The 22,178-nt window shown below is 40.4% G+C and overlaps 1 protein-coding gene across 1 annotated transcript in view; it reads left to right on the top strand.

Annotated features, from left to right (window-relative positions):
• The window catches only part of SORCS3 (sortilin related VPS10 domain containing receptor 3), a 539,475-nt gene that overhangs the window by 347,778 nt on the left and 169,519 nt on the right, over window positions 1–22,178 (top strand). Inside the window, exon 5 of the mRNA XM_033131434.1 lies at window positions 499–572. Within this exon, the coding sequence (XP_032987325.1) occupies window positions 499–572 (74 nt within the window). The remainder of the gene's footprint in view (window positions 1–498; window positions 573–22,178) is intronic.

Here is a 22,178-nt window from a genome sequence, read left to right as displayed (position 1 = left end):
ATATATTGCATTGTGTGCTCACCACGCAGAGTCAGCTCTCCTTCCACCACCATATATTTGACCCCCTTACCCTCTGGTAACCACTAAACTATTGTCTGTGTCTATGAGTTTTTGTTTGTTTGTTTGCCTTGTTCCTTTATTGCTTTCAATACTTTTTAAGTAAATGATGCCGGATTGTTTTAGATATAGCTAAAGACTTTCATAGCTTTTAGGGGGAAAAAAAAGGATAATTTTACTAAAGGTTTTACCCCTAAAAGAGAGCATGATGGATGACATCAGAAATGGATTTATCCTCAGCAGTTTGGTGCTGGAAGGCATGATGATGATAAGCATAGAGCAATCATATTCATAATGTTTTATCTGGACAAAACAGAGGCCTACTTGGGTATATTAGGCATTCTGGTGTATTGGGAAGTTCTTCTCCAGGGGGAAGACCCAGGTGTCCATACTGAAAGTGCCCCTTGATGCTGATGCTCTCCTCACTTCATTGTTTTGCAGCTCTACAGCTCCATGGACTTTGGGAGACGGTGGCAAGTCATGCATGAACGCATCACCCCCAACAGGTTTTACTGGTAAGCCCCATCCGCAGACTCACCTCCCGCTTGGTTAAAGAATGGGCTGACAGCATAGCACTCTGGGCAATTCTCGGACACCTTCATCACTTGAAGGCACATGGGTTCTAGCCCTTTGCTGCTCTACGTGTGCTTCATGGTTCAGCATCGGCATCACCTGGGAACTTGTTAGAAATGCCGAGTCCTAGACAAGACTTGCTGATCAGGAACCTTCATGTAACATGCTCCCTGGTGATTTAACGTGGACATTCAAGTTTAGAAAGCACTGGCCTCCAGAGCTCCGTGAGAAGGTCATGGTCAAGTGTTCTTAGCTATATACTAATCTCCTTTCTTTTTGAAAAACTATGTATTGTACATGCCTATTCTGAAAAGCAGTATTTCCTAAAATGATCTATGAAAAACACTAGTTCCACAACATACTTCTCCTTTCATCAGTGCTTCTATGGTCCACTAATTTGAAGTACTGATTATCAAACTCTACCCTCCTGAAGACTCAGGATGAGTTGGGGTATTGAGGAGTCTGGGGAAGCCTGCCAAACTTTAAGTCACCGATCTTAACTTGTTTCACTACAGAATCCTTTTCTTGTGTCACAACAAGTAAAAGCTTTAGAACAACTTCTGTGGAGCACGTCTTGAAAAAACCTTTTATAAGGTTTTATAAGAGTGAATGCATATTCCAAATGGAAAATTAAGCCTTCCCCAATCAGAAAGTGTTTTTTTTAATCAAAGTTCTTTTATACGTGCATACTCTTGGTTGTCATAAAATAAGCTTGGTTTGGTATAATTTTATCTCATACTCTTCCTTACTATAATGTGAGCTGCTTCTTACTTGTATTTTGCTTTTATTTCAGTAGAGGGAAAGGTCAAAGGAATAGAGATTAGGGAGCATGCACCAAGGTGTGTAATATAATTAGTTATATGCTTAATACAAGGTCTGATAATTAAGTTCATGAACTCATCCTAGAAAAAGTGCCACATACCTCATTGCTGAATACCACTATGGTCACCTTCGAAGTACTCCCGTTAGGAAGCTATGCACTGATGCCAGTGCCTAGTCCACCCTTCAAAGCAATTTTGGAACTCTTTTTCTGGAGTGGCCATCAGAGCTGTCATCGTATTACCCTTGATGTCCTGAATGTCATCAAAATGTCTTCCTTTCAATATTTCCTTTATCTTCAGGTAAAGAAAGAAGTCACTGGGGGCCAGATCAGGTGAGTAGGGAGGGTGTTCCAATACAGCTATTTGTTTACTGGCTATAAACTCCCTCACAGACAGTGCCGTGTGAGCTGGTGCATTGTCGTGATGCAAGAACCATGAGTTGTTGGGGAAAAGTTCAGGTCGCCTAACTTTTTCACACAGCCTTTTCAGCACGTCCAAAGAGTAAACTTGGTTAACTGTTTGTCCAGTTGGTACAAATTCATAATGAATTATCCCTCTGGTATCAAAAAAGGTTAGCAACATCGTCACAAGTTCGCAAACTTATTTGTCGACTAAAACCCAAATTGACAATGTTTGGAAGCAGTACCTATTCCTAGTCTCTTTTTGAATACCTTAATTTTATTCCCTTAAAAAGTCATGAGATGGCCATTTATGTTCTACACGAGATAAGGGGTAGTATGTCAGGGAGGTGGTGATGAGTTCCTTGGACATATGCACATCCACACCAACATCTTTGGAAGCAGTGGCTTTACCTGGTACACTCTGTACCACAAATTATATCCAGAATTAAAAATGATGACTTCCGAAGCATACTGTGAAAACCAATTGTGTTTTATGAACACAGTTTAGAATACTAAGAGAGAAAAGGGAGTTGGGAATATTACTGCTCTTGACTCAACATTTGGACTATCCCCAGTTATTTTGCTCTTTCAGACCAACTATTATTTTGGTATGTAACAAGTATTACAATTAATATTTGGTCGGTATTTTGAACTGTTAAGATTTTTCAATAGACTAAGGCAAAAAAAGGAAATATTTGTTTCTCTGACATTCCAGCTATACAACTACAGCCTTTTGCTCAGCTAATATGGACCAGTTTCTGAATGTACCATCACTCAGAAATCCCTCAAAAAGGAAAAAAAAAGCTATCTGTTATTCCTGGAACGAACTCTTGAGATGGTAAGGCAGTTAGCTAACTAGGAAGTCATGTTGATGGAGAAGGAAAGTACAATAGACTGGATAAGGCTTGTCATCATTTCTGAAGGAAATTAAAATAAATGGATGAGGGGAAGTGTTTTCCTATCTTTGCAAAGAGCAAGAAGAGAATATTCTAGCTGCTGTCGCCCTTCCACTTCCTTTGTATAGCAGAATGGATAAACGCCGCGGTCCTGATAATTGTGTTCGTCCCTCCTCCACTCTGTGCTTCTCTCATATATGCCCCCATGGGGAAATATAAATGTCAGAGCTCATGCTGGCTAGCCAAGTGATAGCTGCAAATTCCATTTTTGTAATTATCACTTCTTTGTTTCTGGTGTATAATTGCCATGATTATCCTTTTAGGTGTCATAAGAGTCACAGAGGAAGAGCAACTTTTTACATAGACCTTTTTTTTCCCCATGACAGAATCTTGAAAGCTCTAAACCAGTTATGTCGAAGAGACATGGCCTATATGTGTTCGAAGTGGAACATTGGCTCAGCACCTTCTTGAGAAAAGACAAAGTGTGCATTTCTCTGGGTGTAGAATACAGCTTTGGCTGAGACAAGGCCTTCTTTAAGCTGTGATTTCCTCATCTGTGTAATGGGAACAATATTCTACTGGTCAACTTCATAATGTTATTGGAAAGACCAGGTATGATCGGTTGGACACTTGGAGATTTCATTTGTCCATTTCAGATTGATAATTTTAAGTTGTAAGTCTTTAAGGACTATATTAGCAGTTTTGAAGACCATGGCACAAAAGTGATTTGTCATTTTTCTGCAAAGCAAGTTTGAATCCCATGCATGGTGAGACAGCCCATGGACATCTAATAACAACTGAATGGTTTTAATTTACTTCCAGGGATCCATAGCACAATCTAACTTTATATTCTTCTACTCTTTGAGTCATAATTCTTAAGAAGTAGTAAAAACAGCAACAACAAAAAAATACAATCAACAGCCAAAAGCCTTAAAAGTACTTCTTTGGGAGGGATGGCACAGAGTAAAGTGGCATGAGGGACGGTGGGGAAACACTAGGGGAAGAGCAATATGCCAAAAGCAAGATATTGAAATGAAAAAATAATGTTAAAAAGATTTGTATCTTGTGGTATGTAGACAAATAGAATGAACATAAGCAATATTGTCCAACTATTGTTATTTGCAATTTGGAGGTTTGCATATGTCTAGGGATAGATCCTTTATGAATGTCTTCTCCCATGTCACCTTCAAGGGATAGAAAGTAGTGACCTGGAAGAGACTTGTGGGGAGAACACTGTGATCCAGAAGTGATTTCTGTGCAGGAAGAAGAACTGACCACACGCATGTCTCATACTCTCTTTCTCATCTACGGTGACTGACGGTTGTCATGGCTGTGGAAATCCACTGGAAATTGTAAGGGGCCATCATTTTTATCCCTTTCTCCTTAGTGGCCCACAGTGCCTGTGGGTTACACAGGGCATGGGGCATAATATTCATTAGCATCAATAATAAATTCTTTATTTAGAGATAAAAATGTTTCAAATGAATTCCAGACGTTTTAACTCCAGCAAGCGAGGTCACCTAGGAATCCTACACTATGGAGTAACTAGGCCATCAAACACATGCCCCGAGAATAGGATAAAAAACTCCTTTATATGTGTGACCCTTTCACTCATTTGATACCTACATAGTTAAGAGGCAGGTCATCAGGCCCGTCTTACGCTCCCCATTCATCATCCCAATTGCTTTAACTATTAAATTTGCGGGAAGCACAACAGTGGAATAACTGTGCTAACATAATCCCTTTGTGGTCTCTGCTTGGGCAGAGTTATCATGGGAGAAAAAACAGTTTAGTTTTATTTTTTTGTTGTTTTTTAATATCCTACTGAGCTGCAAATGAATAGTATTTCCACTCTTCCACTGGGAGACATTTAACAGGCATGTGCATGCTGCAGTGGGAAGATTGTTTTCTTTGCACATCCAATGTGAATACTTGCTTCTATTCACAGCTTTGCCTCTGTGGCCCCTCACCCGCCCTAGGTGTTCACCCTCTTCTGGCATCTTTTTCAATGTGTTCACAGGCATCCTAGGCTTTGCTGAATTCTCTGTGTGGACTGGCATCTAAGTGCCTACAGTCTCTGGGGCCATTTTCTTGTATAATGTTGTGGAAGACAGAAAGGTTATCTTTAATCTCTTCCTTATTGAATTATTCTCTCTCCTGGAAAATCAGGGTCTTTTTGTTTCTCTTCTTTGCCATCACTGTAAGAGGATGTTCTGATAAAGTAATACACCCTAAGGTGTCACGGACTTAAATTCTTACCCCTTTTCTGGGGTATTTGGACTGCAACATGGACTGGTCTTGAGAGTAAGAAACCCTTGAAAAAGTCAGCAGATGGAGTAGAAATTCTAGATCAGCCTATTTTTGGGGGGTGCAGCGAAGGGGTCCTTGAGGACTGTTCTTTTGAGCTGTTAAGAGCCTGCTTGCAGGCTGAAGAGTTGCTAGGACACAGGGAGAGTCAGAAGGGGCTCCAAGTCTCTACTGCACTCGCCTAAGTTAGACTACTAGTTGTTGATTTATAGGATGGTTGGGCCAGCAGCTCCTTTTCTGCTCTTTCAGAAAGGCCATGAGGGGTGGGGGTGGGAGGTGGGAAGAACAGAAACGTGAAGCATGTCCCTCCTGGTGTGTATACACAGGAGGCTTTAAGGAAATGTCTTTTAAAAGAGGAAGGGATGATATGGAAAAAAAGAACAAACGGAAATTCCTTTTATTACAATCTTTTCTTTCTAATCTTTCATTGTTCTTATTTTTCCCAGCCTCTGTTTGTATGCATCTGCTCTTTTATATGTAGCCTAAACATGCGACACATGAATTTGTATAATCTGCCTTTTTTTCTTAATGTTCTATTATAACAATTTTTATGTTATTATAATAACTCTTTATAGCCATAATTTTTAATTGTCTACACAACACTTTATTGTGTAAAGATACATACTTTATTACTGTATTTTATTTTTAGTGGACATTGAACATTTTCACATTTTTTTATTATCATGAATATCTGTTTCATTAATATTTTGTACATATTTCTTTAACACCTAGGATTGTTTTCTTGGACCAGTGTCCTATGTAGCCCAAGTTAAAACTTGATTGTGTTTTTCCCATGTCTCAGCATAGTGTCAAGTTTAAACAGTAAAACCCAAATTCAACACCAAAAGCCTTTCAGAGCAATGTAGATTTTAACAAACCTTTCCTCGCAAAGGGTTGCAAGAAGCATTGCACGGCACAACACACAGCAAGTGTTCCTAAAATGCCCTTGTCCTCATCTGTCCCCCGGAAGTCCTGACCATCACAGTGTTTCATTTCTCCTTTTCCTTCTCCTACCATGGGCCGTCGGTCCCAGAGGTTTGTCGCTACTATGCATCCCCTTCTAGAGCCCTCAGCCCCCCACACACACCCTCCTCCCCAATACGATAGCTTTTCTTGTATAGAATGATCTGCCTGCTCTCTTTACCTCTCCATCTATCAGTGCCACCCCACCCTCAGCAAATCACTGCAATGTATCTTTGATGTACTCCTATGTCCCTTAGAACATTGAGGAGGGGGGATTTGTATTGTTAAAGTTTAATATTTTTGGTTTAATCACCGCCAGAAGGGGAGTAGTTACATCAAAATGTACATTTTGCGTATTTTAATACTTATAATAAAAAATATTGACAAAGATGTGTGAAATATATATATATATAATAATATATTTGCATATATATCATATGACGGCATTAGTCTATTTGTAATGAATGTTTACTTGCTCCTTGTGGTAGGCAGCCGCCAAGGGGCCCCCAGTGATCTGTGCTTTCTGGAGACCATGCCATTGTGTAGACCCCTCCCTTTGAGTTTGGGCTTAATTTAGTGACTTGCTTCTAGTGAACAGAATGTAGCACAGGTGATGAGATGTTACTTCACAGATTTAGTCATGAAAAGATGATGGTTTTCATCTTAGGTGTGGTCTCTTGCTTGCTTGGTCAAAGCAAACTGTCCTGTTGTGAGCTGCCCTATGGAGAGGTCCATGTGGAAAGGAATTGAGGTAGGTCTCCAGCCAATAGAAAGTGACGAACCGAGGCCCAATCCTGCCAACAATCATGAGTAATCTTGGAAGCAGATACTTCTCCAGTCAAGCCTTCAGATGAGACTGTAGCCCTGGACAGCACAGCCCTTGTGAGAGACTTTCAGACAGAGGCACCCAGCAGAGTCATGCCCTGATTCCTGACCCATAAGAGCAGTGAGATAATAAACACTTGTTGTTTTGAGCTGCTAAGTTTGATGGTAATTTGTCACCCAGAAATAGACAACAAATACACTTCTCCATGATCATTAGTTTTTGCTTGTTTATTTTTTGAACATAAAGTAACTGCTCTGTCTTGGACCACTTCCTCTAGTTTCTATTCATTGCTGTCAACCCCAGATGGTGTATTTTGCTAATTCTTTGAGTCTACCCTTACAGTAGGGAAATATCATGGTGTCTTGGTATTCCTGTCCTCCTGATGCTCAGGTTCTGTGCGGTTTGATGGTTGAGTAACCGACCTCAGAGCCTTATCCTTAGCTTGATTGAGGCTCATTTAATATAATGAGGTTGTCTGACCTTGTTCTGTTCTGGTCTATTCTATTCTGTTTTATTCCCATCCTACATTGATGGCAGGATTGCATTTTCTGAGAATATTGTTAATTCTGAATATGTGTGCATGTCTGTGTATATATGTGTGTGTATACACACAGAGCCAAGTGTGTACATGCCCATTTAGATAAGTGCTAATTTCACTTAGTGAATAAAAATCCCTTATGTCTGGATCTCAGACTTACCCATCTCAGCCTGGTAGCAGCTGTGGGTGTGGAGAACATAGGGCTGAGATGTAGGAGGTGAAAATGGGGAATAATTATGTTGAGATAAAGTGGCTGGTATGAACCCTTTTGCACTTTTACCTCAATTTAAACTCCGTAGATCTCAGCTTTTCTCGAATGAATTCTATGTTTTGCTGCAAAATTGGGCTCCATCTCTTCAGCTAGGAACTCATTTAGAATCTAGACTAGGGTTCCTGAAGAACCACGTGCCGAGTCATCCTTAGGCTATTAATGCATTATCCACGACAGAGACAGAGTTAAGGAACAGGCGGAACGGCTTGAGATTGCTTCCTGGAAAATCAAGACCTTTTCAAACAAAGTTAACATTATGGGATGAAATTCTGAGGCTACTCTAAATGTGCATGTAAAATTTTGCAAACGCAGTCATTTGCAATCTCAAATAATGGGATTTAGGCATCGACCTGATATAAGGGATCAGATTTAGAGGCCCTTTGCAAACCAGGGTATGCCACAAATAATATTTAATTCAGCTCTCCCTTACATTTTTAAAATGGTGAAGCAATTTAAAAATACATTACATCTAAAATAATGCATGCAAGGTCAAAAGGGTCGAGATGTGAAATCTCAGCTTGCAAGCAGAAAACGGTTTCTATTTTGCAGGTGGGGGCTGCCCATGCTGTATGTCTGGTTGCATCTTGGCCTTGGAAGAACTATCGTAATGCTAAGAGCAAAACACAGTGCTCAGAATTTATACATGGTAGTCTGCTAGTGCACTGAAGAAGACAGAATCCTCACATCCTTGGTTGAAATTAAGGTATACTGGACTCATGCGATAATTATGCCTAGCACATGTGAGTTCTGTGAGGGAAGGGAAATAAGGAACCATAGGAAGCTATATACATGATGACTCCTTTGCTATGGAGCGAAGGGGTTATATTTGATCCTGCCTTGGGGAATCTGAAAAGGTTTGTATGTGTTAAACACAGGTTCAAAGATAGCCACATCCACTCACTTAATCTAGTATAACAGAAATCCCAAGATGGAAATGAAAACACATTCTTTTCTCTTTCCCTAGCTTTTTGGCCCTGTCTCCAGAATTAAAGGCACATGGCTTCCAAATGCTTATTCCACCCAGGTGATTATGCAGACGATGTGAGAAATATTCTTTCAGTTCAGAGACAGTGGAATCTCATTGACAATAAACTTTCAGAGGGGAGCAAATGTGACTATTCTTACAGTGGGTAAGATTTCATCCAGTTACTGCCCTTTGAGGGTGGGTTAGTAGAGACCCCACATGGAGTAGCACATCCTGACTGCTATAGTCTTTCTGAAACTCAGATTACTCATTCAGGGCTTGCTCCTTACCTGAAGTGGGGACGGTGAGTTCATTGATAGTAACGAGTTACTCAGCAGCCTTATGACTGGGGAATATGAGAACTAGAGGGGCAGGGAGAGGCCTAAAAAGAGTGGAAAGCCAAGGATTTGGGCTGAGCAGGACAAGGCGAAAGCACCAAAATGAGGGCTTGGAGGCTGCTTAAAATATAGGTTGGATACAGGGTTGCAGGCAGGAGAAGTCATCTTCTTTCTCCCTGAGGAAATCTAAGTGTTCTAATCCACTTTGGGCTGGGTGTGTGTTAGTATGATTGAGCTGCCATAATAAAATACCATGGGCCAGGTGGCTTAAACAACACACATTTATTTTCTCCCTCTTTTGGAAGCCAGAAGTCTGAGATAAGGGTGCTAACATGGTTGGTGTCTGGTGAAAGCTCTTTTCCTGGCTTGTCGACAGCCACCTTATTGCTGTGTCCTTAAATGGTGAAGAAGAGAGAGCAAGCTTTCTGGTATCCCTTCTTATAAGGACACTTATCTCATCATGAGGGACCCTCATGACCTCATCTAAACCTTGTTACCACCCAAAGGTCCCAACTCCAAATACCATTACATTGGGGTTAGGTCTTCAGCATATGAATCTGGTGGTGTCGGGAGTGGGAGGTGTTTGAGTCCATAGCAGGATAAAAAGCATGAAAGAGTTTGAGAAGGAAAACAAACTTTCTAGCGAGCGCACCAACAAGAGTTCTGTAGCAGAAATGGCTAAGGCTGGTGAGAAAAGATGGAGAGGCAATGCCAAAACTACAAAACTCAGGTTAAAAGGAAATGGACACACTTTAAATACTTTTTTCTAATTATAGACACATTGCAAACTTATTGTAGACATTTAGGAAAACACGGGAAAATAAAAAGAAAACAATTACCTATCATTTCACTGCCTAGAAATCACCACTTAAAAAAATCGAGTACTTCTTCATAGACTTTTCTCCTATTGTAATATAGTATAATTGTAAATATGCATTTAAGTTTTTACCACAATTGAAATCATGCTGTTAATAAAATTTTGTACTTTTTAAAAATGAACTTGGAAATTTTCCTATACCATCCTCTACACTTTCTAAGCATGATTTAAAACTTGCATGACTTGCATTGTATTCTAATTGGTGGATATGTAATAATTAGCTCTTTTATCACTTAACATTGATCTTCTAATCTTTTACTATTGAAGAAGGCATTGGAATGTTGTTTTGAAAACCTTTACGTAATTATTTGTTCAAGGTCTGATTATTATAATTTTAAGGATAAACTACCAAAACAATATATATAAATATTGTCATGCCAAATTATTCTCCAGAAAGTTTATACCCCTTTCCACTTCAACTAATAAAATACCATTTCACTACACCTCATAAAAATTTAATTTAAAAAGTAATCTAATTTAATATGCAAAAATGGATCTTCCTTGTTTTAATTTGCGTTTCTTATCAGACTAGTGAGTTTAGACATGTTTTCATATATTTATTAGCCATTGTATTTCTTTTATGTGATCCTCTGTTTTCCTTGTTTATTATCAGTTCTTTACATGGTCTCTCATTTTGTTTCAATGTTGTCCCCATTTTGTTCTTTGGGATTTAATTACCTTATGATTTGAACATACTTTTTAGTTTAAAAAAATGATCAAATGTTTTTACTTTTCTCATTATAGTGCCTTCTATTACTTTATGTTCAGAGAGTGCTCTCAGCCAATGATGATGTAATTATTATCTGAAGCTTTCTGATTTGTAATGATGCTTTATTAAATTTATAATATATACAATGTATACTATTTATATATTCTATATATTAGAGAATATATCAGATGTAAAAATGCTGAGCTTTCTCCTACATTATGCTTCAGAAATCTCACAATAATATTTCATCCTGTAACTATCTCATCATTTAATAAGTTTAATAATTTTATCCATACTGATAGATGTTTTTAGACCTTATAGGATTTCTATTTTGTTAAGTAAAATAAAATCCAACGTACATGTCCCCACTTAATTCTGTGCTCATATTTCTGTTTCCTCTCATAGTTTCCTGCAGGGGAAACTGGTCATAAGTTAGATACCCTTGATGGTGGTGGCATTTATCAGCTTTTATTCTGATGGATTCATCAGTCCTCTGTGCCCTCAGTTGGACTTCACTGCATTTAATTATTGTTTATAACACAACATAGTGCCCGGCTGGGCCAATCTCCTTTCCTGAAAAACATAAAAAAATAAAACTGAAATAAATACCACCTTCTTTTTCAAAACATTCTTTGCTTATAATACTCATGTATTTATCCAAATGAATTTGGAATCACTTTGTCATGTTCCCAAATCTCCCAATTACCCCACCCAATAGAGCAACTAATTAGACTATTGATTAGAATTACAGCAAAGCTATAAATTTATTTGTAGAGAACTGAATCTTTTTCAATATCTAGTTTCCATTTTTGACCATATGGTTTATCTTTCCTTTTATTCCATTTCTGTGTGTTCCTCAGTAAAGTTGTATAGTGTTCTTCATATCAGTCTTACACAGTTTTAGTTAATATTATTTTTAGGAATTTTTACCTTTGGTGCTATTTTAAGTAAAGATATTTTTTACAAAGCATCTCTCTTTAGACTGGCATGACTGAACTGGGTAACCAGGAGGTGTATCTCTAATTTGCCTACATACATACATAGTTGGTACCTTAAGATTCTTTATGCTATAAATAAAATGCGTGTGTGTGTGTGTGTGTGTGTGTGTGTGTGTGTGTGTGTGTGTGTTTTAAGTGACTGCAGAGTGTGATGTGACTAGGGATTCATTCCTGTGGGAGTTTGGGGATCAAAATAGGAGGAAAGCTCTCTCCTTAATAGCTGTGTAACCTTGGCAGTTGTATTTATCTCTGTGCCTGATGCTCCACTGGTTGGAAAGGACACTAGCTAGTATATCTTGCCATTGCCTCCTGGCTGAATGTCAGTCTTCTCAGCCTGACACATAGTAAGTACTTAATAAATATGAGCTATAAAATAATTATAAAACAACTTGTGAGAGGATAATTGGAAGAGTTGACCATCCTCATTAATTTGGTGGCCAACAGCACTTAGTGTCTCTTTGAAACTAAGCAAGGTTGGGTATGTCTGAAAATTTTTTCCCACAATCAAATCCCATTGCTTGATGGTCAGTGTTTCTATTTCTGATCTCTTTTACCAGCTATCAGCATATGCTTTATTATTATATTTGTTAAAATTATTTTTTAGAGAAAATTATTTCTGGCTTAATGTTAATGAAATTTGTAAGACCATAACCTAAATAATATTGTACAGTGTCAGATCACGTGTGCTTTAATAGATGTGATGCAGATTTGAGACAGATTCATACAGATTGCCAAGGGACCATGGCCAGAAATGGGAAACACCAGAAGAATGTTAGAGGGAATTATAATTGCTCAGAGGATGAAGGGCTCAGGTCAGCCTAGTGTGCCCACCAAAGGCTTCTACGAGGAGAATTGAAGAATCTTGAAAAGTGGATTGAATTGGCACATAAGAAAGGTAAAGAGGTTTTCCTGGGAAGGGAGAATAATTGGAAAAATGCTTAAGTCATGGTATGTTTGGAGAGCAGTTAGCAGCTAGAATAGGTTTCTCAACTTCAGCATTTTGACATATTTTTGACTGGATAATTATCATGTGCATTGGACAGGTTTAGCTGGATCCCTGGTCTTTGCTCCATAAATGCCCACAGCTCCTCTTTAGTTGTGAAAATGTCTCCAGATATTGACAAATGTTCTCTGAGGGGCAAAATAGTCTCCCACCCTCCCCACCCTGCCATTGAGAACCATTGTGCCAGAAAAATAGGATTTGTGTTGAGAAACAGTGAAAAAGAGAACTAGGGCCATAGACCAGATTCAGATTGTGAAGGGGGTCCTCAAATACCAGATAAGTGGTTCAGACTTGTCTGTCTGGGTAATGGAGGACATTCATCTTTTGTGCAAGGAAATGATATGATAGTCATGTTTTATGAAGATTTATTGACATTTGGTACTTTCCTTGAGGTGTGCAAGTGCATTTTTGTCAATAGATAAACTACTGATTTTTCTCATGACAGATGCAAATCTTTTAAAGCATCCTGATCCCAAGTTACATTCTCCAATGAAAAATTATGGAACTGTAGACTCCTTAAAACTATATACCTAATATATGTTTTTTAAAACAATGCATTTTTGTTTATACTCTAATTGTATAATATTATAGAATTTTATTAAACTAAAGATTTAATCATTTTAACTCACCATTCATTCTTTCTTGCCCTTTTCTAATTTGTGTACACATGAAAGTAATTTCTCACAAAATTATAGTTATATTATGTTCCAATTCTATGTCTTTTTTGTTTCACTTACACCTAGCCTAAATAATTTTCTGTATGTATGCATAAAGGTCATTTTGATGGTGGAAGACTATTCCACTGCATTGATATACTCTCGCTTATACTAAAGGATTCTGAAAAAGTTAGAGTGGAAAGCACTCTGAAAGATAATCTGGTCTAGTGATTTCTCCAGTCGTGCCCTTAAAAGTTCTGTGGGAGTTCTGATAAGTTACCCCAGGGCCCACCTGATACATTGAGAAGCCTGTGGAGTGCTTAGTGATCAGGCCCTCCATTTTTGCTTCATCCAGAACTACTAAGCTTCTTAATTAGTTTTATGTATTAGGCTTCTTCAGAATATTACTTTTGAAGATAGAAGACCAATTATTAAAGAAACAAAGAAAAATTTTTATAAAATCATTGATATAGACTTTTTTTTGTTTTGTTTGTTTTTTTGTTTTAGTTTACACAAGCTGCATGCTGGTATAACAGTCGTCAGATTATCATTCTTCGATGCTTACACCACCCTGAAATGTTCAACTGTGTGTTGTAGACAGTGCTTGAATGGTTAGTCTGCCAAACTGCCTAAGCCCGTTGTGTTAGTGAGGATAGTGTCCATTCGCTCATCTTGTTTTGGTGAGAAGATCACTATCTACACTCACATGGACTTGATTTTGGCAATTTAAGTGCTAATTCATGGAACCGGTTGTGAGAGAGGATCTAAGTCTATGGTGATTGGGTTGGAAGAAATGGACCATTTATTTTCTTGGTGGCAAATGGCACTGAGGATCAGTTAACCCTAGCTTGTTTTATTCTCAAAGGGATGCCTACAACAGGAGATTTCTTTAGGAAGTTAGGCTTTTTCAGCTGTCAGAGTGTTGCTTTTCAAAGGCAGCAGTTTTCCTCCTGCGTACATGTTTTTGTGTACATCTGGATCTAGCAACCGGCATATGCTACCACCTTAATCCCCTTTGGTTACAAGTACAATAAGGGACAAAATTATGATTCAAGAATCCATGGTGCTTCTCCTTAAATCCCCCCAAATCAGGACACATCCTTCCCCTTTAGTCATCTCACTTGCATCTGCTCTTTGGAAAGACCGCCTGGATGATGCATTAGGGGCATGCCCCAGACCCTCTCATCTCCTCACTGGCCAGATGTGTCATATTCAGATATTCTTCAACCTTTTCCCTAACAGTGTGGAAGAGAAGCTGTCAAGCAATTTGGGCAGAACTGTGCACAATGGAGGCAGAGAGAGCCAGCCCCTGGGGATCCCTGATCTGCCCACGCAGCATTTCCAATGAATTTAAGGAGACTGAACCTTTAAAAGGTCAAACCTTGTAACCATTCTGATCTATAAAAGGCGCCAAAGTATGCAATAATTGCCAACAAGCCAGGCCCAATACACTAGGGTGTTTAAAATGGAATGGATGTGCATTTGTCCCAGTGAGGCTGGGAGTGAGAGGTCCAAGATCCTGCTTCATACATTACATTTTAGCATTATTGTCCCCGTTTAACAAGTGTCATTATAAGAAATTACAGTGAACTAGAACAAATGGAATTTTCTACTTTTGTGGAAGAAGGTATTTGGGACCCCAATTACATAATTGGGGGACCATGCCTTCCTTCTCTTTTCCTTGCTTTTCTTTCGTTCTTCTTCTTCTTCTTTTTTAATGTGAAATTTGTTAGGATTTTTTCCAGAGCTGAGAGAAATTCAATAAATTAGCTAGAGAAAATCTGTGACCTTGAGGTGTAGTGGAAAGAGAGATTGAATAGGAGTCAGGGCTTCTGGGTGTTAATTCTCCTTCTGCCACTGGAATAGCAATCAGGCACTGGGATTTCTCTGGCTTTCTAGGTATTCATCTATAGAATTCAAAGGGCTGACTAGAAGGTCTTGGAGGTTTGGTCCAATGATTTCATCCCAAGAGTCTATGATCCCCTTGCAGCCTAGATGTTAATCTCCAGCAGTAGGTGTTTGCAGGAGAGGAAAGCCTGTTCACTCTTCTGATAGGGAGAATTTTGTTTCTCAGATGATGGTCAAGAGAGAACCTGCACTGGCTTGTCCTGAGGTGCTCATTTAAAATGCAGGTTTTTGATCCAAATCTCTAGACTTGGCCTCAGGAATCTTTATTTTAGCACTGTCTCCTGGCAATTCCTTTGCACATTAGGTTTTAGCAACCAGAGGAGGTGGATGGGCAGTGGTTTGAAAACCAGGGAGGCAAATCATTGAGGTACCAGGTGTTGTGTTTTGAGAAGTGTAGTCTGGGACCCCTTTCCCCAAACCCTGCCCTTTCTCTGCATTATTTGACATCCGTAGTTAAAGAGTAATTGCAACCAATGAAGACATTGCCACCTCCAGGTATCTTTTTAAAATGCACACAATCCATGCTAAGTGAGATAATAAAGTACGCGTTGAAAGTTGTAAGGCATTATTAAAATGTTTTGTAACTGTACAGTGTTGTATAGAAGTTATTAAAATAATGCGTCTAGTTTTTATTAACACTATGGCCTGAATGAAGTTATTGATTTTCTCTGTGTTCCTTTAGATGTACTTACTGAGGAATTCTGTTCTAGAGATGGTTTGGAGTCCCTACTCTTAAGTAATAGAATTAGACATTTAAACTCGTTGCCATGTAACTTTGCAGTGCCTTTCGACTGTATGCAGCAGGCGCTTCCTCAACCCCGCAGCTGTGGGTTCATGCGTGTGACTTGCTTTCTCCAGGTTTAGCAGATGTGACCCAAGCAGGAGCTTTTAAAATGCCTACCCAGTTGGATGTATGTCTATTTCCTCTGCCATCCCATAGTAGCTCCTGCCCTTTATCCCAGACTCTGTAATGAACACATGGGGCAGGCCTAAGCCCACACCTCAGTGAGGAGCCAAGCTCTTCCCAATTTCTAGCGTGGAGAAGACGTCCCATGGGGCCCCGCCTGCCTAGACAAACCAATGCCCAGCTCGCCCTTAGACGTATGAGCAGAATAATAACTGTTGTAAGCCACTGAACTCTGGGATGGTTCATTGTGCAGCAAAGACGGCTGATGCAGTAGGACAAAGAAAAGATGAGACAAAATTGACACATGGCTGACACAAAGGATAGTGGTGAAGTGCCACAAGAGAGGTACAACCTGGGATAGAGGGATCAGGGGAGATGACATCACTAAAGCCTTCATGGAGAAGGTGGCATCTGAGAGGAACCGTAAAGGATGTGTTCAATTACACCAGGCAGAGCTTAGTATGTGTGTGCTTTGTGGGCCTTCTGCGGTCATGTAGTGATGGGCGTTGCAGGCAGAGGAAGAGGCAGGAGGAAAGCCACGAAAGAGAGCATGAGGCGTGTTTAGAAAATCGTTAATTGTTTAGGCTGTTGCAAAGTTCAAGTTCTACGCTTGTGATAGAAAAGATGCCACTAAAGCTGGAAAGAAGATTAAAGTGATAACTTAGAAGTTTTAAATGCCAGGTTGAAGAGTTTGCAGTTAACACAGTACCCCTTTGAAGGGTCTGCTCAGAGCCAGGCGTGTTCAGGACTGGCTTTTAGGAAGGTCGTTCTCTCAGTGGGATGAAGGGCAAATCATAGAAGGAAGAGCTGGAGACCAGGGGGCCTATTAAAAGGCCATTACTGGGTGTAGTGAATACTGGAAAGAGGAGATGGAACTCCAGGAAATTCTAAGGAAAAAAATGTGCTTTGCAATTAAAAAAGAAAAAGAACATCTTGAAGCATAGAAAATAAGTCCAAATCCTTCTCCCATCCTAGGATGTTGTTTCTTGTCTTTTTAATGTCTAAAAACTCAAATCCTACTTGGCAGTAAATCAACAGGTTGTAGTGACCACAGATTTATAGACTTTACGAATCCATTTTTAATGAGTGTTCAAATCCAGCATGATGTTTACATACTTTGTGGAAAGCCATGCTCTGGACTTAGGTGTAATGTCTCCCAGTATAGAAAAGCACTGAAACAATGTTCCCTAAGAGGTTTCAGGTTTGTTTATTTGGGAGTGTGGGTATTGGTTGTAGGCAGTGTTTCCTTGGTCAGTAGACTCTGAAGTAGAGACTCTGCAGGAGGTTTCCTGGGGGCTCTCAGGAATAACACCTCCTTTGAGAGGTGAGGGGTGCAGCGCAGGCAGGGGAGAGGAAGGGCTATGACGCAGTTGGAGCAGCTGGTCCTGCAGGAACTGTGTACCTGGCATGGCCCTTTGGAGATGTCCAGCCGTGAGCTGAGGGATTAGGCCTTAGCCCTCCACAATAACCAGCCATAAATGTGGACTACCACTGAGGAGGGGCTGTGACCTTGGTGAGGTGGCCGTCACCAGCTGTGGAAAATTCTCAGAGAAAGACTCAGCTGAGAGTCATCAGGCACCCACACTTCTAACCCTGGGAGTGAATGCCTGAACAGAGTGGGGTCTGGACAGTCACCATTGTATCCACTACAGCAGGGCCAGGGAGGTGTGCTCCCAATTTTTATCCTGGTTCCCAAGAGGGAGATGGACTTTTATAATAATAGCAGTAAATAACAGTACAATAATAAGTAACATTATACAATACATAACAATGATAATGATAAGTTATTTATCTAGACCAGGGGTGTCCAAACTTTTTTCAACGTTTTTTACCAAGGGCCACATGCGGTAAAATACACAAACAGCCGGGCCACTCACTCGAGGTGAAGTACGTATTGCCTCACCTGGTTTACTTAAGTAAACTAAATATATTTTTGGAATTTGCTGCGGGCCAGTTAACAATGGCTTGTGGGCCGCAGTTTGGACGCCCCTGTTCTAGGGCTTATGCTATGTCAAGCAATGAGCGAGGTCCGTGGCACCCACAATTGCAGTTATCTTTTTCACGAGCATGAAGTCAGAACACTGTAGTGGTCCGATGTGCGGGGTTGGCTGCAGACTGACTATGTGTGAATCATGGTTGTACTGCTTATTAAGCTGTGTGACCTTGGGCACCCAGGGCCTCTGTTTCTTCGTATGACTAACACCCATAGTCTGTCCCATAGGGTTGTGGCAAGTATTATGTGAACTAGGAAGTAGTGGCGCTGGTTTTTCTGCGTTCAAAGCCCATACTGTTAAGTTTAATTTTTGGTGTTTATTGGAGGGTAAGCCAGAGGAGGGTGCCACCATAGGGACCTTGCTCAGCGAGAGGGTGGAAGGCATTTGGGGTATGGGGGAGCCCGGACTACGAGTGCAGTGAAAGAGAGAGGACTGCTAGTCAGGTAGGTGCAGAACACTGTCAAGCTCACAGTGTTGAGGTGCCTTTCCCCAGCAAGGTCTAACCCGGTCAGAAAAAGAATAAAAACTAGGGGAGCAACACTTCATTCTTTTGTACTGAATACCTCCCTTGGTGGTTTGTCCAAGGAAGCCCTGTGCGTTTTAACTGTCCTCCCTGCCATGGATCCTGTCTATTTAGACGTTTCCATTCGGGCCCCTCACAGCATCAGGCTCCATCACACACTTTTTGATGGAGGGGATGGTGTTTTAGGCTCAGACATCTGCCCTGGTTATAAAAGGAGGCTCATCACTCTAGGTACGATTGCTGGACTGGCAAGTGGGAGAGACCAGCGAGAAACAGCAGCGGGGGGAGGTGACCATGGAGAAAATTACCGTTGTATGTCATTAATCACTAATTGCTGAATGATTTTATTATATGGCAGCCATAAAATATCACTTGAGGTTTTACAGCCAGTTCTAGCTTTAAGAAAACAATTCCTTATGTCAAAATGACTATTAAATTAAGTGATTCCGTATTAAACATCCTATGGACTCCAGATGATTTATGAGGCTGTGTAATGAATAAGAACCTTTTCCTTCCGGCTGCTCAGAAGGTATCAGCAGCTATTTCTGGAACAGCCGTGGACTTTGAGAACCCAAGAGAGACAAGCTGGTGTCTAAGAGATCCCCAGATGATTAGAGCTGGAAGGGAATCTTGAGAAAACAGACCCAGGACCCTCATTTGACAGATAAAGAAACTGAGGCCCAGAGAGGTAAAATGACCCACCCAGAATCACTCTGGGTACAGTGGTGCAGCTTTGTATCTATCGTGCTGCTGTTACTAGTAATCATGTATTTTTTTCCCATTATTCCCAGCTACCCTTGTTGTCTCCATTTTATAAATGACAAACCGAGTCTTAGCAAACTCTTCTGTAGGTTTTAACCACTTCTAAGCTAAGGCACAATGTCTTTTAATGACATCTATTTGCATGTGTTGCCCTGAATTTGCTTTGATGTGTTCCAGATGGTGGCAGTCCCAGAAAATGACCTGAAACTAAATTGTTTTGGCCTTGCAGTGTATTTCCACTGAAGGATTCATTCAGTCTCACACTTGGAGCACTGTGGGGCCAGTGGATATATACCAGCTACCATCCCTTCCTTCAGAGTGTTTACAATCCAACTGGGAGACCTGATCATATGGTGTCAAATGCCTGGTGTTCATCTGTGTCATACAGATAATTTGTGCCATAGAAAACCAAAGGGTAGTGTAGGTCTCGGAGGTGGTGACATTTGAGCTAGTTCTGGCAAGAAGAGACCTAGCAAAGCCAGAAGAAGGAGGGTGGGGACATTTTCCCAGAGTCACAGCAGGAGCCAGAGGTTCAGACATTGTGATATTTGGAGGTGCTGAGGCACAGGGGCTTTCTGAAGCATGCTGGATAATCATGGCTAGGCAGGATATGATCTCATTATGAAGGACTTAAAACCCAGGCAGAGGAATTGAAATGCCTGGAGCTCACAGTGTCTGTTTATTTTTGCTGACTTTTCTTATTGACTGATCATATGTACTTATCTGTCTCCCCAACTAGATTAGCAGAAATCCTGCCAGATTAGCCTTCAGTGCATTGCCTCACCTGGTGTTAGATATATGAACAATTACAGGGAGGAAAGAAAGGACAGAAGGTGAGAGTGGGGAGGATGAAGAAAAGGAAGGAATGGAAAGAGGAGAAAGGAACTGTCCTGCCTGCTGTATTGATTAAGGACCACAGGAAATAAGCCTGGAGAAGCTGCGAGACATGAGAAACTGAACTGCCCTGGAGGAAAGAGCACATCAGCCCACAGCAGGCTGTGGAGTCAGGCTCAGATGTCTGGCAGTCCTGGTGTCCTCAGGCTGGCTGCTCGGGCCATCCTGCTAGCTCCCCCAGTTCCTGCAGGAGGCCCCAGTGTGCAACCCTAGCATTACTTCTCCACTCATTAATTCATTCTTTTATCAAACATCCGTTGAACACCTACTAGGAGCCAGGCACGATAGTGGGCAGCATGATATAATGGTAGGCAAAACAGACACGGTTTCTGCTCCCTTAGCACTTCTAGTCCAGCAGGGAAAACAGACAGTGATCAAATAGTCAGACAATTAAAGATGTAATTGCTACCGTGTTTCCCCGAAAATAAGACCTAGCTGGACAATCAGCTCTAATGTGTCTTTTGGAGCAAAAATTAATATAAGATCCGGTCTTATATTAGGTTAGATAAGACCGGGTCTTATAATAAAATAAGACCAGATCATGTATTAATTTTTGCTCCAAAAGATGCATTTAGAGCTCATTGTCCGACTAGGTCTTATTTTCGGGGAAACAGGGTGACTGTGACAAAAGCAATGAAGGGCAATTAAACGTTGCCATGTGAGTGTAAAACCAATGGACCCAGCATAGTCTGGGAGTCGTGAAGGCCTTCCTCAATAGTGTATACATAACAAGAAACCTAGCCAGATATACCTATACACTGAACAAACTCAAAATGTGTAGGGTGCAGATAACAAGGCGTCTTCCTGCGGGCGTCCATCTGTCTTATTCTATACCTGCGTGAGTCTGAGGAGGTTCAGTAAGTTGTGGATGGTGTCAGTAGTCCTGGTTCTGACTTAACCCTCCTGCTAAGAAACTGTGTGTTTGTGGCTAATTGCCTTCTCCCTGGGTACTTCAGCTTCCTTAACTGAACAATGACCGTTCGTATCAGCATTATTATTCCTCATAGTACAGTCCAGGGACAAATGGTGGTCCACAAACTGCTATTGGTCCATGAAGAAGTAAGTACCAATAAGTATATCCATTGAGAGTCTCCGGAAACTTGTACAGCAGTTTGACATTTTGTGGTATTTTTACTGCATTTACCAAAATATCGTCCTGTAATAGTTAGGGAAAATACATTCATCCCAAGTAGTTTGAAAACTAACTATGCAAGATGACCTCTGAGAACGCTTGCAGTGCTAAGAGCCTTTGATTCTATGTGGATGGGGTAGAAACTTCTAGATCAGTGTTAAAAGATACCCAAAGTGAGAGCTAGAGCCTGGACTTGTGCAATTATGAATGAGAAAATGTTATTGTAGAAAGAATCAACTGTTCTTCAGCTTGGGTCTCTGAGACATTAACCAGGTCAATTCCAGTGCATTGATCGAGCACAGATATCATGATATTCTTGGAGTCAGAAGTTGGTATTCTAAGAAGCCAGTCACAACATGTCATTTCCTGGCAATACACCTGATCTCCAGGTCAACGCTGAACACACCAGACCTCACTCAGAGCATATGCATAAAATAGGTTAGAAGAACAAAGAAAGAAAAATCCAATAAACTCAGGTGACCAAATATATATATTTGATGTTTGTTCTTTCTTAATCCATTTCACTCCCATCAAATTGCTCAAAAGCTACTTTGATTTATAAATGGAATTTAGGAAGTGAGTAGTGTGAAATATAAGCAATTTAAACTTTGAAAAGTAACTCCCATGAAGCAGAGTAAAGGTATTTAAAGGATTTCTATTCTCCAAGACCCTGGAAACACAATGAAATAGAGTGTCTCTGTTTAACTGCCGTTATGGGTATCCCCTGGGTAAACACTGTGTTTTATAAAAAGCTAATACTCAGAAAGGGTTTTTAAAAATTAATATTCATTCATGGGCTTATCCAGTGGAACGATCCACCCTGACATTTTGTGACCACATTTCATGAAAAACCTGCATTA

Source organism: Rhinolophus ferrumequinum, chromosome 16, assembly GCF_004115265.2.
Source record: "Rhinolophus ferrumequinum isolate MPI-CBG mRhiFer1 chromosome 16, mRhiFer1_v1.p, whole genome shotgun sequence".
Lineage (NCBI taxonomy): Eukaryota > Metazoa > Chordata > Mammalia > Chiroptera > Rhinolophidae > Rhinolophus > Rhinolophus ferrumequinum.
Note: the sequence above shows the minus strand (reverse complement) of the source record. Positions and strands in the feature narration are given on the sequence as shown.